Source organism: Dipodomys merriami, unplaced genomic scaffold (assembly GCF_024711535.1).
Source record: "Dipodomys merriami isolate MVZ:Mamm:240054 unplaced genomic scaffold, mDipMer1.0.p SCAF_33, whole genome shotgun sequence".
Lineage (NCBI taxonomy): Eukaryota > Metazoa > Chordata > Mammalia > Rodentia > Heteromyidae > Dipodomys > Dipodomys merriami.
In genome coordinates, this window is record NW_027204826.1 from 3,381,509 (window position 1) to 3,400,625 (window position 19,117).

The 19,117-nt window shown below is 47.1% G+C and overlaps 1 protein-coding gene across 2 annotated transcripts in view; it reads right to left on the reverse strand.

Moving 5' to 3' along the window:
• Arid3b (AT-rich interaction domain 3B) overlaps positions 1 to 19,117 on the reverse strand; it is a 45,062-nt gene that overhangs the window by 15,016 nt on the left and 10,929 nt on the right. For both annotated transcript variants that reach the window (XM_070042894.1, XM_070042895.1), the window contains exons 3-4: positions 6,098 to 6,169; positions 5,807 to 5,879 (exon numbers count right to left, since the gene is read on the reverse strand). In XM_070042894.1, the coding sequence (XP_069898995.1) occupies positions 5,807 to 5,879; positions 6,098 to 6,169 (145 nt within the window). The remainder of the gene's footprint in view (positions 1 to 5,806; positions 5,880 to 6,097; positions 6,170 to 19,117) is intronic.

Here is a 19,117-nt window from a genome sequence, read left to right on the forward strand (position 1 = left end):
ACTTCCTTGCCCGAGATGGACAGATAAGCACACAACAGAAGGAAAAACACTCAAAAGGCACTGTGAGGAGACCAAGCCCTTTTCCCACAGTAAATTCTTTGTATATACACATCAAAAACAGATCCAACAATCCACTGGGGAAATCCAAGGTCATGTGTAGCCTTGACCAGAACTGTGGGGGGTGGGGGTGGGGGTGGGAGGGAAGAACTACCATCCACATCTTGACAAAACTTGTCCTCAGTTCCTTAGTCCCAGGTGGGGGTAAAGGCAGGAAAATAGCCTTGCTGTGGAATTCTGAGTTTGTCCCCTTTGCCATCCTGCCTTGACAGGTGGCCATCTCCTTGTCCCAATAAGTTGTCGCAACTCCCTTCTCATGAAATAATCCTGATTCTGAGGGGAGGACTCCTCTTGCAGACAAGGTAGATCTACCCTGGGTGGATCAGTTAGATGCAGTTTAACCAGACCATCATGGCTCAAAAGCTGCAGAAGGCAGTCTGGGAAGGTGGCTCAGTGGTAGAGTGCTTGCTGTGCATGCATGAGGTCCTGGGTTTGATTCCTCAGCACCACATAAGCAGAAAAAGCCAGAAGTGGCGCTGTGGCTCAAGTGGTAGAGCACTAGCCTTAAGTTGAAGAGCTGAGGGACAGTGCCCAGGCCCAGAATTCAGGCCCCACAACTGTCAAAAGAAGCTGCAGGAGGTGCGGGGCAATTGTACAGAAGGGGCAGGAAATGGTACAGGACGGGAGGGTCTTGTACACTGCTCAAGAGGAAGTAAGGGAGCTTCACAGGGACTTCTCCAAGGCACAGAGCAGGGAGGGAGTCAGGAGACCCCTGTGCTAAGTCCAATCTCTGGTTTTAGGAAGTCCCTTAACCTCAGGGCTGACTCTTCATGGCCAGTGATAACCTTTGCTCTATCCTGTAAAGTGTATGGGTTAATGATAAAAATAACTACAAGTAGCTGATGGCTCATTGCCTGTCATCCCAACTACTCAGGTAGCTGAGAACAGAGAGAATCACATTTCGAAGCTAGCTAGGTAGCAAAGTCCAGGAGACTCTTTATCTCCAACCAACCAGCATAAAAGCTGGAAGTGGAGCTTTGGCTCAAGGGATAGAGTGGCAGCCTTGAGCAAAGAGGCCAAATGAGAGCATGAGGTTTCAAGCCCCAGTACTGGCAAGTGAAAAACAGCTACAAAGTCACCATCATCACTCTTCTGTATCAGGGAGATTCACTTTGTTTTCTCACCCAGGAAGGAAAAATGCCACTGTTTATATATAGCCTTTGCTCATCAGACTTAGAGAGCAGTCCCTCCCCTTTGGGCCCTGGAAAACTAAATGGAAATTTTAAGAAGGAATGAGGTCTTAGGAGCCACCCACAGTGAGTTAAAAAATCAGGGTAAAATTTGATTTAGTATTGTGCAGCATCAAAAGGTAAGCAGAGAGAGAATGAAAACTGGGATCTACCAGTGCCCCCCATGGCTCTGGGGGAAATGAGACTCTGGGGCACCATGTGACTCCATGTGGCTTCAGTCAACAAGAGGAAATTCATTATTCGGCAAAGTAAGAAAAGAAATATTTTCTTTTAGAGTCTTGGGGTATTTTCGCATGATTATTTTGATAGGGCACTGGTAAAGAAGCATTTCTTCTGTTTCTTGTTCCTCTAGGGTGGTTTACGTGAACAGAGCAATCAGGAGCATGTGAGAGAGAACACAAAAGCTTCCAAGTTGGCTCTAAGTGAGGAACCTTCTCTTTCTCTCTCTCCTGCTACTGGGGCTTGAACTGGGGGCCGGGCGCACTGTCCCTTAGCTTTTTCCATTTCCAGCTTTTTGATAGTTAATTGGAGATAAATAGTCCCAAGGACTTCCCTGCCCAGACTGGCTTTGAACCATGATCCTCAGATCTCAAGCATACTGAGTAGTGAGGATACAGATACAGGCTTGAGCCACTGGTACCCAGCTACCTTCTCTTTTTATAGACAAGGAGAGTATAGTCATCAGAATAGGAGGATATGCTTGAAATTGTTGAGAGGGAGCTAGGAATGTGGCTTAGTGGTAGCGTGTTTGCCTAGCATGCATGAAGCCCTGGGTTAGACTCCTCAGTACCACATAAATACAAAAAGCCGGAAGTGATGCTGTGGCTCAAGTGATAGAGTGCTAGCTTTGAGCAAAAGAAGGTCAGGGACAGTGACTAGGCTCTGAGTTCAAGCCCCTGGACTGGCAAAAAAAAAAAAAAAGACAGACTGTGGAGAAGGGCCTGTCTGCCTTCAGCTCAGAGCCCTGTCTAACACCACAAGCCTCTACACCCAGCCCACGGCAGCCTGAGCCCCAGGGCAGCAGGAGACGGGGTAGAACGGGCATTGCCTCCACCCACTCCATTCTTCTCAGGCTTCTCTGCGGGTAGGCGGCACTGTGGGCTGGGCTAGGGTCACCCGGGAGGCCTGCAAAGCAGGGCAGAGGCTGAAAGGCCCATCTGTTCAATTCACCCAAATGTGTTAACAAGCCAGAGGCATGCACAAAGCAGCAGTTACTGCCTATGCCCGGCTCCACCACACAGCTGTTTTATCGCCTGCAGCTGCAGTCATCCCGGCAGCCTGCTGTGTGCTGCCTTCCTTGATCTCAGTGTCACAGCTGCCCTGCCTCGCCTCACTCCCGGCCCAGGCCAGCATTACCAGGCCTTTCGAACTGAGAATCCCAATCTACTTCTGAGGTCTATGAGGCTTTTCCTTGGTCTCTGCTAACAAGATCTTCCACAAGCTGGGTGCCCATCTTACCAATGTGCTGGCTGAAACTCACACCTGTAATCCTGGCTACCCAGGAGGCTGAGATCTGAGGTTTGTGAATCCCAAGTCAGCCTGGGCAGGAAAGTCCAGGAAATTCTTATCTCTGCCAAAAAGCCAGAAGTCAGAGTACTAGCCTTGAGTGAAAAGGCTAAGGGACAGTGCTTAGGCCCTGAGTTCAATGCCCTGTACTGGCACAAAAATAAGGGTCCAGACACTCTACTTTGGGAATGGCAAATCACACCTGTCTGAGGGCCCCTGGCCTCATCATTCTGTGAGGAGAGCAGAGTCACATAATTAAAAGTATAATCTGCTCCCAGTTGGCCTGAACCACCACTCCAATTTAGACTAGCAGATAAGAGTGTTCAGGAAGGTGATCTCAGGCCTGGGACACACAGGGCCCAGCCCCCATCCCCTAGCACTTAGTCCCATGTCCCAGTGAGGGAGCCAGAAGACACCGCCTCTCTCCATACAAGCCCACTCTAAACTGAGGTAGAATGATTTGCATTTTTCTTTTCCCCTCAGGACAAAAGTTTGTTTCTTGTTCCCCTTTCTAACCCTCTCCCCAGACAGCATTTTGGCTCTCGGGGGCCATTTACAATATGTATTTCTGAGCATCACTATTGACAATTGGTGGAGAAAGCCAAAGATACCACTAACATCCTTGCACAGGAGTGCACCCAGAACAAAGGATCATCCAGTCCCAATGTTGACAGTGCTGAGACCTGGAAGCCTTGTAGGGGAGGACACAGCAGAGTATCTAGCAGACTGCTGACAGCAGGAAACCTTGTAGGGAAGGGCTGAGCAGAGTGCTAAGAGCAGGAAGCTTTGCAGTGGAGGAGGTGGCAGATGACCTCTTCCTCTCCTCGGCAATGCCAGCAAACAGTGAAATATCTGATTTGAGTGCTGTAAGTTGACTTAACCCAAGGGAGTCACTTATTGCTGCTCTGGGTTTACTCAGAACTATGCTACAAAGTCAGATGCTGGTGTTCACACCTATAAGCCTAGCTACTAAGGAGACGAGATCTGAGGATCATGGTGAGAAGCCAGTCCCTGCAGGAAAGTCCAAGAGACTCTTATCTCCAATTAACCAGCAAAACTCTGGAAGTGGAGGTGTGGCTCAAGTGGTAGAGCATGAGCCTTGAGCAGAAAAAGATAAAGTAGCGCCCAGACACTGAGTTCAGGCCCCAGCACTGGTGTGGGTGTGGGAGCACACACTAGATGGCAACCTGGAAGCTCCAGGATTCTGGTCAGGATGCAACGAAGGCTCTCTGCTGCTGACTTCCAAGCCCAGGGTGGCTGTCTTTCAACAGAGCCACCTGTCTTTGAACTGGAGCAATGAGGCAGATGTACCCAAAGCTCAAAGCAGCTCGGCCTCCTTGCCTGGCAAACAGTGTCAGGAACACCAACCAGAGCACCTCCCTGCCTGGGGAGGTGCTAGCAGTGGGGGACCAAGCAGCTTTCCTCCAGGAGGAGAAAACAATTACTGATCTTCACTGCTGGCCAGGCTGATCTAACTTCTACTTTCCTTTAAAACTCCTTCTGGGAAGGGAAGAAAACAATAAAGCAGAAAGTAAAGCAACGGAGCTCCACTGCTGATTAAAATCTATATTGCTATGGAAGTCCCTTTGAGAGGGATCAGCGCCTGAGTTTGCACCAGCTGGGCTGGTGAAGCTTGTAAATAATTAAAAGGTAATTGGAAGGGGAGACCAAGGTATTAAGTGGATTTCTCTCTCTCAACAACCAGGGAGTTTCTCTGCTGCCAGTCACATTATCTTTCAGGATTCTATTCTTGTTTTCTTTTATACTAACACATGCAGCTCCAGATAGCCATTGGAGTAAACTAATTAGGGCCAGTTAAACTGCTTTGATAGGCTTGGAGGCTGGGAGGGATATAAGGGGGAACACAAGCTGGCAGTAATAGCCCCACCACCAAGAAGGCTTCGGAAGGGGTAAGGGGTAGGAGGAAAGGAAGGGGGAGAGGGCGGAGAAGACACTGCGGGGGGAAGGGGTGGGTGAGAATGTGTGGAGAGTGAGGGATCTCCAAATATTTAGCTGCCATATATAGCTGAGCCTAAAAGAAAGAGAACTTCATTCCCAGGTCTCTCAATCAAGTTATTGAAACTCAATCCCATATTGGGGAGAAAGCTGGGGGAACAGCTCTCTGTGTCATGGGGTGATGAAGGTGAAGTCATGTGGACTGGACCTTGTAGGGAGTCTGGGGACCTGGCCAAGCTTCCTGAGGGCTGACCCACTGCTAAGCGGTATCCAAGGCCACGGAGCTGAGCTGCTGGGCTCACTTTGGTCATGCTGTGGTCTAGGATGGAGATGGCTATTGGGGGTCAAGTGGGGAAAAAAGAAGAGAACTGGGAAGGTTCATGATAAAGCAGATGGCCAGTACCGTACACTTAAACTACAAGAATGTTCCAAACAAGTCAGTGAATGCAACAGTCAAAGAGCTAGTGGATAAGAAAACAAAGTTGGAGCTGGACACTGGTGGCTCACATCTGTTATCCTAGCTACTCAGGAGGCTGAGAACTGAGGTTCATGGTTTGAAGCCATCCCTAGGCAGGGATTTGAGACTCTTTATCTCCAATTAGCTAACAAAAAGTCAGAAGCAGACGACTTAAGTGTGAGTTAAGTGGCAGAGTACCAGCCTTGAGCACAAAACCTCAGGAATAGTGCCCAGGTCCTGAGTTTAAGCACCAGTACTCCCTTCTTTTCTATGGATTTCAGACTTTCCAAAACTACCTGAGGGCCTGTGTCCTGTCATTCACAAAGCAGTTGTATGGCTAAGATTTAATAAGTGTATTCAAATTGAAGTGGCTCCACAGGCCAATTAATTTGAAGAGAGGCAAAAATAAGGCAAGACCAAATCTATGTTTTGCCTAGATTCTCTCTGCCCTCTTCAGTCTGGTGCTCGAGTATTTGGATAATCAGCAGTCATGCCATGGTGGACCAGGGTGGGTGGGGAGCTCATGCAGTAGGCACTCAAACACCCAGGGAACTGAACCATGAGGAAAGTGCACACTCACCCCTCTTCTGCATGAAGATGAAGAGGTCATCCAGGAACTCTTTCCTTTCAGGATCACTGTCCAGTTCATATAGCTGCAATCAAGACCCCAAGCAGGGATAAAAACAAAACAAAACAAAACCACAGTGAACATTGCATCTTGCAGCACAAAGGCTCAGACCAGAGATTGTACAACCATTCAAATAGTTATGAATGTGACTCACTGGCCACTCACGTCCTCTCCCTGGGTGCCAGACAGAACCCGCTGCACAAATGCTCCCCATCTTTACCCCACAAGATGCTCGTTACAGACCTTGGCAAAATCTCGTGAGATCTCTCTTCCTCGGCCTCCGTCAGCATCATCACTCCAGGCCAAACCACCGTTCTGAAGGGAACAGAACACAATGCTGAGAGGGGCAGGGGAAGAGAATGAGTAGAAGGCCAGGGCTCCACGTCGGGGGAGGCAATGACCTCAGCATTTGTGCTATACCTGGGCATCAGATGACTACCTCTAATTCCAGAGACATTGCTGCTGTCAGTAATGTTTCCAAAACAACAGGGGGTCCTTTTGTTGAGGAAATATAAGGATACCCCTCCTGCTTAATAACTCTGTGGTCATAGGACAACAAAACCCAGGGTTCTGGGTTCTAAGACCCTCATGGTGCTGACTTTCCAAGAGCCATCATGAAATAAGAGCACTGTGCAACAGGTATGAAGATGCAAGCCTGGTTCCCCATGTGACACGGAGTGAGGACAGAGGGGACAAGGATTCCAAAGCCATGGTCTGTCTCAGCCAAGCCTCAACCAGAAGCCCTAAGCTTCACGATGAACACTTCAGTGCTATAAGAGCTGCCACAGCCTGAGACTGTTTCTGGGGTACAGACTAGGAGCCCCTAAGCCAAGAGTTCATTTTCATCATAAAATAATCCTAGATTTTATTTAATTGGTTAGGTCTAATTAAAACTGTCCAATGGACTAAGGTGAGGGCAAAAACATGCTTATACTTCTGTTCTTTTTTATTTATTTTGTGCCAGTCATAGAGCTTACAGTGAGGGCCTGGGTGCTGTTCCTTGGCTCTTTCACTTAAGGCTAGTGCTCTACCACTTGAGCTATACCTCCATTTCCTGATATTCCGGTGATTAATTTGAGGTAAGAATCTCACAGACTTTCTCAGACTACTCTGGCTTTGAACCACAATTCTCAGATCTTAGCTTCCTCAGTAGCTGGGATTATAGGCATGAGCCACCAGCACCCAACTGCAACATTATTCAGCTATATTGGGGACCCACAGTTGGCTTCCATTACTCAAAGTGGGCTCTGAGAGCAGGCCCTCCTCCTCACAGCACCAATTCACAACAGTGAGGCAGGGCTCAGGGAGAAGTGATGCCCTGTCAGTTGAAATAAAACAGCTACACCAAATGTTTTCCCTGCTTATCTAGTACAAGGCGAGTGTGTAAGGAAGCAAGTGTGTAAGGAAGCACTCTGTTCTGTAAATGCCATCTGACAGTGCCTACACCAGGCTCTCCTTATGTCCTGTCTTATGGAACCATCAGCCCAGGGAAATAAACAACCAAGCAGGAGGAAGGGCGTGGGGTTTTGTTCAGTTCAACCCTACAATGTAATTATAGTCACCAGAAATCTAGTGTCATCTGGCAGCAAGTAGCACAATGAATAATCAAGATGAATGATGTCTGTCGGGTCAGCAAAACCAGACAGAGTTCCATTCTCCTGCCCTTCCCCCCAACAAAGACTGCAGTAGGTCCTAATGCCCAGGGGTTTTGTTTGAGCCAGTAATTCCTGCTGGACAGTCGATTACCCTGGAGCCCTGTTTAATGGGCGATCAGTGCTACGGCTTCTGTTTTGTCAGCTCTTTACTGTGGCAGCTCAATGCTGGTCACAAGAAGGTCCTTTCTCTATGTCATTCAGAGATGAAAACAAGGTGTGTGTGTGTGTTTAAGTGTGTGTGTGTGTGTTTTACTAATTACAGTGGTTTGCAGGCATTCTGAAATCTCACTTGGAAACTATGCAACACTCAGGTGGAGAAAACAAATCCACAAGCTCCAATCAGCCAGGCCAGGGCTCTTCCAGCAAGGGGGAGGGGATGAGAACAAGCCACCAATGCCAGTATAGCCACGGGACTGTATGTGAAAATAAACACCCAAGTGTGAGCTGGGCTCCAGGGAGAGAATGCCTGGGGGCTGGGGGAGGCTCAGAGCAGTTGTTGCCAGGAATTGAGAAGCACTCTGCTTAGAAATCTATCTGCTTGTGGACAAGATTTTAATCACTAACAACTCAGACTCAGTTTCCCACAGAGGTCAGGGTGCCAGCTAGAAGATGATGGAAATACAACACTGAGTTCTACAAACTGCACTATTTCAGCCATTCCACAGAAAGGAACTGTCAGCTTTAAAAAAAAAAAAAAAAATTGGAAGCTGAGTGCCAGTAGTTCATTCCTGTAATCCTAGATACTCAGGAGGCTGAGCTCTGAGGATTGCAGTTTGAAGCCAGCCTAGGCAAAAAAGTCCATGAAACTCTTTTTTTTTTGGGGTCCGGCAGTGGGCCTGAACTCTGGACCTGAGCACTGTCCTTCAGCTCTTCAGCTCAAGACTAGCGCTCTACCACCTGAGCCATAGCACCACTTCTGGCTTTTTTCTTTTTGCTTATGTGGTGCTGAGGAATCGAACCCAGGGCCTCAAGCATGCAAGGCAAGTGCTCTACCACTGAGCCACCTTCCCAGCCCCATGAAACTCTTATATCCAATTCAACATCCAAAACCCGGAAGTGAGGCTGTGGCTCAAGTGGTAGAGCACCAGCCTTGAGTGAAAAAGCTCAAGGACAGCACCCAGGCTCTGAGTTCAAGCTCTAGTACTGGCATACAAGAAATTTGAAAAGAACAAAGAAAATGTAGAGAAAATAAGTTGTCCCAGCATCTATCTTTTCTCTCTCTCTCTCTTTCTTTTTGTGCTGGTCCTGGAGCTTGAACGCAGGGCCTGGGCATTGTCCTTGAGCTTTTGTGCTCAAGGCTGGCACTAACTTGATCCACAGTTCCACTTTCAACTTTTCAGATGTTCATTGGAAATAAGAGTGTCACAAACGGAAATAAGAATGTCACAAACTTATCTGCCTGGGCTGGCTTAGAATCACAATCTTCAGATCTCAGCCCCTTGAATAGCTAGGATTATAGGTTTGAGCCAACAGTGCCTAGCTCTTTTTTTTTTTTTTTCTTTTTGCCAGTGGTGGGGCTTGAACTCTGGGCTTGGGCACTGTCCTTGCGCTCTTCAGCTCAAGGCGAGTACTCTACCACTTGAGCCACAGTGCCACTTCCAGTTATCTAGTCGTTTATTGGAGAGTCTCACGGACATTTCCTGCCCAAGATGGCTTTGAACCTTGATTCTCAGATCTCAGTCTCCTGAGTAGCTAGGATTACAGGCCTGAGCTAAGATTACAGGTGCTCGGCTTACCTGGCTCTTTTTGTCCATTATTTAACTTAAAATATTCAGTGAGGATGATGGGCAAATGTCTAAGACTCATTACTTTGCCTGAGGCAGTTAAACTAGAATTCCTGAACCCACCAGTCCTTCCGAGCCAATCTGTAATACTATCTCCTTCATGAAGCCTCCTGGTCATATTCTGATGATTTGTGCTCCTGCACTGACACACCCCAGCTCAGACACACCTGCCAAGAGACAGGGATGTCTCCCAGGACCCTCTATATCCACTGCCTCTCTTCTCTCTTTCACAGGATTAAGAAGTTATTTAGAGCCGGGCGCTGGTGGCTCACGCCTGTAATCCTAGCTACTCAGGAGGCTGAGATCTGAGGATCACGGTTCAAAGCCAGCCCGGGCAAGAAAGACCGTGAGACTCCTATCTCCAATAAACCACCAGAAAACTGGAAGTGGCGCTGTAGCTCAAGTGGTAGAGCGCTCACCTTGAGCTGAAGAGCTGAGGGACAACGCCCAGGCCCAGAGTTCAAGCCCCACGACCGACAAAAAAAAAAAAAAAAAAAAAAAAGAAGTTATTTAGTGGGGCTGGGAAGGTGGCTCAGTGGTAGAGCGCTTGCTTTGCATGCATGAGGCTCTGAGTTCGATTTCTCAGCACCACATAAGCAAAAAGAAAAAAGCCGGAAGTGGTGCTGTGGCTCAAGTGGTAGAGCACTAGCCTTAAGCTGAAGAGCTGAGGGACAGCGCCCAGGCCCAGAGTTCAGGCCCCACGATCGGACCCAAAAAAAAAAAAAAAAAAGAAGTTATTTAGTTGGTTCTCAACTCTAATCAAATAAAATCAAACATAGGTCACTTATGCAGTTCAGCAGATGTCTCTGCCTATCAACACTTAGCAGGCCCAGTTGGGTCCTGGTGACTCAGGCCTGTAATCCTAGCTACACAGGAGGATGAGATCCAAAGATCTAATTGGAAACCAGCAAAAAGACAGAAGTAAAGGTGTGGCCTAAGTGGTAGAGCCCCAGGCTTAAGCAAAAACACTAAAAGACAGTGCTCAGACCCTGAGTCTCAGCCCCAGTAACAGCGCATATGTGCGCGCACGCACGCACGCGCGCGCACACACACACACACACACACACACACACACACAGAGAGAGAGAGAGAGAGAGAGAGAGAGAGAGAGAGAGAGAGAGAGAGAGAGAGAGAGAGAGAATGACTAACAAATAAAAGGCTACAGTGGTAGAGATTATAAACAGGGGCAAAACACATACAGCCTTTCAGGATCAAGAGGGGTCCATGAGGAAAGTGTGGTGGTATGGAAAGTGTCCCCTACTGGGACCAGCTTTGTAACCCAATGAGCAGCATACCTTTCTCTTAACATTTTTTTTTTTTTTGGTGGGGGAGGCAGTCCTGGGGCTTGAACTTAGGGCCTGAGCACTGTCCCTGAGCTTCTTTTGCTCAAGGCAAGTGCTCTACCATTTGAGCCACAGTGCTACTTCTGGCTTTTTCTGTTTATGTGATACTGAGGAATTAAACCCTGGTTTCATGCAAGTAGGCAAGCACTCTACCACTAAGCCACATTCCCAGCCCTCCAGCCCCATTTTTTTTTCTTTTAATGCAAAAGGATCACTTACTAGGCACAAGACAACAGTATTAAACAGCCCAGAGATGTGTGGAAAGCTGGTTCACATAGCCATTAACCACCTCCTCAGCCTTCTCTAAACCTTTGATCTCACCAGGAGCTCACAGGAAACCAACAGTTTGTTCCCAAATACCCACCCAAGATGAGCTTTGGCAACTATGCTCGCATCCAGCTCCAGTTTTCACCATGGAAGCTCAAGTGTTTTGTCTTTAAATCCCTCCAAAATGGCAGTGAGAGGGTAGGGAGGAAAAAGGGGGGCAGGAAAGGAAGCTGCTGTTTGCCTTATGTCAGGAGCCTTAGAGAGCTCTCTCAACTAACTCTACAATGCAGAAGTGGTTATTTTGGAGTTGGGGAAATGATGGCTCAGGGAACTCAAGCAACTTGCACCAGAGCTCAGGCCCAGGACTGTCCAGCATGCTTTGTTTATGAAGGGAGAGAGAGAGAGAGGAGAGAGAGAGAGAGAGAGAGAGAGACAGAACTAGAACTGAACTCTGGGCCTGTGCACTGTCCCTTAACTTTCTTTTTACTCAAACCCAGAACTCTACCACTTGAGCCACAGCTCTCTTTCCAGCTTTTTGATGACTAACTGGAGGTAAGAGTCTTCCTAACTTGGTTGGCTTTGAACTTTGATTCTCAGCTCTCAGCCTCTCGAATAGCTAGGATAACAAGTGTGAGCCAGCAGGGAGATTCTTTTATTCCTTGATTCATCTCATGAACTTCATTTAGGTCCTTGAGCCACACACAAACTAGCCCTCAGAAAACACTTGCCCTGGAGAGTCATCTGGCGGTACTGAAAGGGGCAACCTTTATTCCTGTCTCCAAGGCCATCCACACTAGATGAGCCCCTATCTTTAGCCCCCAGGGGACAGTGGACCAGGAGAGTGAGATGGAAATGGAGGTAGAAAGAGAGGATTATATCTCTGAGGAATCAAAGGAATTTGGCATCTAGCACTGTGCCATGTACATAGAAGGCCTCTAAAGAAACTAACATCTAACAGCCCTGGAAGAACAACAAGGCGGAAGGGAAATGAAGAGATTCACTATGATGGAAACCCTGAAAGGCTACCTGTGGAAGAGGAGCAGGGCAGCCCTTCTCTTTAAAGTGGGCAAAAAACTGAGGATACTGGAAAAAACTGATCAGGAGAAAGACTTCGGGTTCAGTCTTAATACACATAATCAAGTGAGCCTTCTCTGGGGTTAGGCAGCTTTCTGTCTTTGGAAGATCATCTGTAAGGGATACGGAATTCCACATGAGAAAAGGCTGGACCACATGGACTCGAGGGGCCCTTTCGCTCCTGAGAAGCATAGATTTCTAGAGAAGCCATCACAGGTAGAAAGGGCGCTGTTCAAGCAGCTCTCCCACAATGCCTCACTTCCCAGTTGGAAAGTAAGCTGAGCACACACATACACATTTAACAGTACCAGGCTAAAAGTGCCCCAAGGTAGATGCAAAGGCTGGGCTAGGGGAGATTTACAGTTTAAATGAGCACTGAGTGGAGGATAAACAAGACATGTTTTGGCAGGGAGGTTTAGCAGGGAGGGAAACGGGCTGTGAAATGCCTTGAATGCCAGGAGGAAAGTTAAACTCTGAACTGTGAACAGGGGGGAGGAGTGGATGTTTTATGAACAGAAAAACAAATGATTACAGCACCATTCTGGATTTTGACAACCCATTTTTGTTGAAAAAATATACTTACGTAAATGTATGTAGATGCCTACCAGGGTTGGAACTAAGGTTTCCTATTTCAATGTTTTTTTGTTCATGCATGTATAACAATGCATGTATTCTGAGATCTATCAGACACTACAGAAGGTTCTAAGGGGAAAGGACAGAGAAGAGCTTCATGGAATACACATAACTAATTACTGGGGCTGGGGTTGTAGCTCAGTGGAGGATATTCAAGGATCTGGGCTCAAATCCAGTACCATAGGGGAAAAGCAAACAACACCAATACAATTGTATTTATTCCATTAAATTTTTTTTAATTGCTGAGATTTTTTTCTAGATTAATTTTTTTTTTAACGTGTGTGCAAATACTAGGGCTTGACCTCATCATGCTCTCCCTTGGCTTTTTTGCTCAAGGCTGGTGCTCTACCACTCACAGCTCCACTTTCAGCTTTTTTTTTTTTTTTTTGGTCAGTTGTGGGGTTTGAGCTAGGGACCTGGATGCTGTCCCTGTGCTTTTTTGCTCAAGGCTAGGGCTCTACCACTTTGAGCCACAGCTCCACTTCTGTTTTCTGGTGGTTCGTTGGAGACAGTCTCAGACTTTCCTGCCTGGGTTGGCTTTGAACTACGATCCTCAGATCCCAGTCTTTTAAGTAATTAGATGACAGGCATGAACCAAATGTGTCCAGCTTATTTAATCTTTCAAATAAGACACTGGTCACCCTCTTTATTTAATATACTTTCATGATACCTCTCACTGGAGATTTGCATTACTGCTTTTGTAAGAGGCTCTGAAGTCTTATAGGGCAAGGCAGCCCTGGCCAGGGTAGCTGACTATGTAGCAGAGAATCTAGGTTTAGGGAGAGAGGGGAGCTGAACTGGGGAGAAATGGCTGTTGGAAGAGGCAGCCAAATTGGAAGTCAGCTGGACCAGGACTGCGGTAAAAGAGAGAAAGAAGGATGGCTTTGAATTCCTACAGTGAGAAAAATCTGCTCCTGTGCAAACAGAAGCTGGGAGGGGGTCAACCAGGAAATCTGGGAGCACTAATGAAAATAAGCCACCGTTGAGGGGACAGGGTGACAAGACCAATAATGCAGCACGAAGAAAGCCAGCCAGGTTATGGCAGCTGGCAGGAGCCAAAGGCTTAGGGCCAATCTTCTATTGTGAAGGGGAAAATTTAGCAAATGTCACCTGACCCAAGAAGGCTACTTGGGCCTTTCTGTTTACTGGGTGGTGGGGAGGGGTGAAACAACCCGACCAGACCACCCTTCTAAGAGCTTAGGAGCCAGCACTGCATTCCTTAGGGCTGTACCTCCCCAGAGAAGGAGACTGACTTTAAAAGCAATTAAGTATCTAGGCTATTTTAGGATTACTTCTTGACCACCTGGAATATCTTATTAAAGCCCAGCTCAGATGTCCAAAGCAATTTTAGTTCCCATTTCTCACCCCCCCCCCATGCCACACTCAAGTTAACCCTTTCCTAGGGGTGAAGCTACCAACTTCACTGGGGTTCCTCACATTCTGACACCTACAAGAAATGGTCCTGCCCTAAAATACCACTAAGGAAACTGAAAGCTCTCAGGGAAACAGGGAGTATTTTCAAAGACACAGATGGTAATGTGCTTCCTGTGTTTGCTCTCTGTAATCGAACAGATATGAGCCCCAAGGGCAAGGATCTAGGCAAATTCCTAGGACCTGAACCTCAAAGTAGTCATTAGCCAAATCACTAGGCTTCAAAGGGGCTGATCCCCAGGCTCCTGGATATCAATTTATTGCTCTGCAATATGGAGCCTAACGAAAGTATTTAGGCTGAGTACAGCTTTTGTTCTCAGTACTTCTTTTTTTTTTTTTTTTTTTTTTTTGGGGGTCCGGTCGTGGGGCCTGAACTCTGGGCCTGGGCACTATCCCTCAGCTCTTCAGCTCAAGGCTAGCGCTCTACCACCTGAGCCACAGTGCCACTTCCGGCTTTTTTTCTTTTTGCTTATGTGGTGCTGAGGAATCCAACCCAGGGCCTGAGGCATGCAAGGCAAGCGCTCTACCACTGAGCCACCTTCCCAGTCCTTTCAGTACTTCTTGTCTCAAAAACAACAACACTAGGCTAGGAAGGTAGCTCAGTGGTAAGAGAGCTTGCCTTGCATGCATGAGGCCCTGGGTTTAATTCCTCAGTACCACATAAACAGAAAAAGCCGGAAGCGGTGCTATGGCTCAAGTGGTAGGGACAGCGCCCAGGCCCAGAGTTCAGGCCCTACAACCAACAAAAACCAAAACCACACAATATATAATCTACCTTATCTTTGGCCAGATCCACCACTCTCCACCTATTTTCATATGTAACAATTACTTGACTGCTCAACAGTGGACCTGGATGGTGGTTGTGTAATGCTAAAGGCCCAATTCCCAGAATCCTTAAACTACATATATATATATATATGGATACCAGTGGCTCATGCCTGGAATCCTAGTTACTCAGGAGGCTGAGATCTAAGGATTGTGGTTCAGAGCCAGCCTGGGCAGGAAAGTGTGTGAGACTCTTATCTTCAATGAGCCACCAGAAAATTGAAAATAGAACTGTGGCTCAAAGTGGTAGAGTGTTAGTCTTCAGCAAAAGAGCTCAAGGACAGAGCCCTGAGTTTAAGCCTCATGACCGAGAAAATTAAAAATAAAAATAAAAAATAAAATCAGTCAGGCACTGGTAGCTCATAACTATAATCCTAGCTACTCAGAAAGCGGAGTTCTAAAGATTACAGTTAGAAGCCAACCCAGGCATAAAAGTCTGTGAGACTCTTTTCTTCACTAAAAACTATCCGTAAAAGCCAGAAGTGGTGGTGTGGCTCAAGTGGTAGAGTGGTAGAGTGCTTTCCCTTGAGGAAAAGCTCAGGGAAAGCACCCAGGCCCTGAGTTCAAGGCCCAGATCCTGGTTCCTCCTGGGGCCTTTCCCCCTTGGCTCTGACTGGACCCTGCTTGCTATTTCATCCCATGGTGTCCTGTGTATCCTCACCACCACACTGCATTTTAGTCTCTTTACCTCCTTCAGTAGGAACACCCCTTTTCTGGCTCATCTTCTTGATTGCACTGAGTCTTCCTATACCCAGGTGGGAAGGTCTTCCCTCTCTCCCTCCCTGGCCTGGCCCCTTTCTACTGCTTCTTCACAAAAGTGTCCTTAGCTCTTTTTCCAAGCCAGCGAGTTTGAATTGATCTCTGTGGCTGGTGGGAGGTAGGAAGACTCTTTTTGGTTCTTACTAAAGTGGTCCCACAGCGGAAGGTGTGCATCTGATAATTATAACTCCAGTGTGTCCATCCGAGGCCTGAGTGATTAAAAGCCGTAATCCTGATTTTATCAGAACTTTTTTTTTTTTTTTTTTTTTTGTAGTTCCAACTGTGTGGCTCCTAACAGTCTCTGTTTTACTTCCTGGGGCTCTCCGCTCCCTTTAGGATTCTCCGTAATCCTACCCATTCCCCCCTTGTGGATGCCTCATCACCTCCTGGAATCAGTTAAAACTAGGGGGAAGGGCCAGAGTGAATTTTCTGTCCTTCCTGCCAGAATCTGGGAATTGGGCTTTTAGCCTTACACTACCACCATCCAGGTAAGGAACAATAACAATAAAAGAAATGGAGCTATCACGTAAAAAGAGGGGGCAGGCAACATGAGAAAATGGGGGAAACAGAATACAGAGTGCCTCCCATACAACACTGTACTGTTGGCTGGAGAACAGGACAAGAAAGAATGGGGTCCCAGTTTTCACACTGTTAAAGTTACAATGCTTGGTAGCACATAAGAAATCAGAACTTGGCTCACAAGTGTCATCCTAGCTACTCAGAAGGCTGAGGTCTAAGGATTGGGGTTTAAAGCCAACCCAGGCAGGAAAAGTCTATGAGATTCATCTCCAATTAACTACCAAAAATCCAGAAGTGGAGCAGTGACTCAAGTGGTAGAGCATTAGCCTTGAGCACATGAAGTACAGGGACAGTGCCCAAGCCCTGAGTTCAAGTCCCATGATTAGCACACACACACAAAAAAGAATCACGAGCTGGGGCTGGGAAGGTGGCTGTGGTAGAGCGCTTGCCTTGCATGCCTGAGGCCCTGGGTTCGATTCCTCAGCAAAAAGAAGTAAGCCAGAAGTGGCGCTGTGGCTCAAGTGGTAGAGCGCTAGCCTTGAGCTGAAGAGCTGAGGGACAGGTGTCCCTCAAAAAAAAAAAAAGAATCAAGAGCTTCATCCACACTGAGGATGAGGACAAGGTTTCTGAGGCAGTGATGGTTAAGGTAAGACAGGAACTGAAGGTCACAGCCTGATCAACCCAGGAATGGTGGCTCGAGTTCAAAGGTAACCAGGCATAAAAAGTTGTGAGACTTCTGAATCCATGAATGGGCATTTGCCGGTATTCCAGATACCAGGAAACATAATGGTTGGGCACTAAGTGACCAGAATATACAAAGGCCAGGAAACTGTCAGACATAAGGCTAAGCTATGCAGCAGTGGCTCAGGCCTGTAACCCAAGCTACTTGGGTAAGATCTAAGGGATCATGGCTAGAAGCCAATCAGGGCAGAAAAATCTGGGAGAATTCATCCTCAATTAACCATCAGAAAGGCAGACCGGAGGCATGGCTCAAGTAGTAGAGTGCCAACATGGGAGCAAATAAACCAAGTGACTGGGCAGCCCTGAGTCCAGGTCCTAGAAGAGGGGTAAGGCTTGAGAAGCAGGCAGGGTGTCAGATCACCCAGATTTGGATTTTATAATTAGAGTAACTGGCATCACACTTAGAGGGCATTACAGGAGTGACATCATCTGATTTGTGTTTAGATCATTCTAGCTGCTGTGCAGAAATGGATTACAAGGGGAGGAGCACAGAAACCTGTTAGAGCTGGAAAGCTGCTGGGGTAATGGGGGTAATGGCGAAGAGGAGAGGCTAAAAAGGAAAGGATTGATGAGACCTAGTGAGGGCTAGACATGGAACAGCAGAAGAGGACAGAGAAGAACAGAGGAAGGACACAGGTAGTAATGAGTCAACCCCAAGATTCTAAAGGGAAGGAAAATGCCATTAGTTGAGAAGGAAAGTGAAGGAGGAAATGTGACTTGGATAGAAATCAAAAGTTCAGTTTTGCATGTATTAAACTTGTCACGAGGGATGTCTAAATGGAAATGCTCAGCAGGTGGTTGAGGATTAAAGCCCTGAGGTCACACTAGAAAAATGTGCTCAAATAGTATCTATGAGTCCCTGGCCTATAGACACTATTTATTTAAAATACGAGGGGGCTGGGAAGGTGGCTCAGTGGTAGAGTGCTTGCCTAGCAATCATGAAGCCCTGGGTTCGATTCCTCAATACCACATAAACAGAAAAAGCCACAAGTGCAGTTCAAGTGGTAGAGTGTTAGCCTTGAGCAAAAAGCAGCTCAGGGACAGTGCCTGGGCCCTGAGTTCAAGCCACAGGACTGGCAATAAAATAAAATAAATCATAAAATGAAATATGAAGGTAGAGATTATGCAAAGAAAGCATTGATAGTAGTGCTAGGCTCAGGACTGCACCTAAAGTAGAAGTGTTTGGGGCTGCTGGCAGAGAGTGTTACAGAGATTAAGGTAAATAAAAAGTAAGAAGAGCAAGTTTCAAACAGGGAATGGTCAGGCCAGCCTGGGCTCAACAACATGGTGGTCATTAGACAACCTACCAAGCCAAGCATCAGTGGCTCATGCCTGTCATCCTAGCTACTCAGGAGCCTGAGATCTGAGGATCAAGGCTTAAAGCTAGTCTGGGCAGGAAGTCTATGAGACTACTCCCAAGAGAGGGAAAGGGAGAGGGAGAGGGAAAAGGGGGAGAAGGGGAGGGGGGGAGGAGGAAACCAAGAACATAAAGGATCAGGGTTCAGGATGGAGCATGTGGAGGATAGCCCAGGAGGTGACAGAATGGACGTAATGAGTATAAGCAATTCTAAGACCCTTGTTAGGGGGAGGGGAGAAGCTAGAAATACAAGAAAAGCTGGAAGGAATGCATAACCCAGGAAAAATTATTTAAAATGACTTCTCTTTTTCTTCTTTTTTTGGCTTTTGTGCCTATCCTGGGGTTTGAACTTAGGGCCTGGATGTGTCCCTGAACTTTTGTGCTCAAGGCTAGGATCTACCACTTAAGCTACATCTCCATTTCTGGCTTTTTAGTGGTAAATTGGAGATATGAGTCTCATGGGACTTTACTGCCTGGCTGGCTTCAAATCAAGATTTTCATCTCAGGCTCCCAAATTGCTGGGATTACAAGAGTGATCCACTGGTACCCAGCTCCTCTTCTGTTTTGTTGTTGTTGTAGTTTGTTTTTTTGGTCGGTCATGGGCTTGAACTCCGGGCCTGGACTCAGATCAAGGCAAGTGCTCTACCACTTGAGCCACAGCACTACTTCCAGTTTTCTGGTGGTTAATTGGAGATGAGAGTCTCAGGGACTTTCCTGCCCAGGCTGGCTTTGAACCATAATCCTCAAAGCTCAGCCTCTGGAGCAGCTAGGATTACAGGCGTGAGCCACCAGTGCGCAGCTACAGCTCCTCTTCTTATTAACCACCAAATAAGGTAGATCTTAAGACTAAAGGTGTTTGTTTGTTTGTTTTGTGT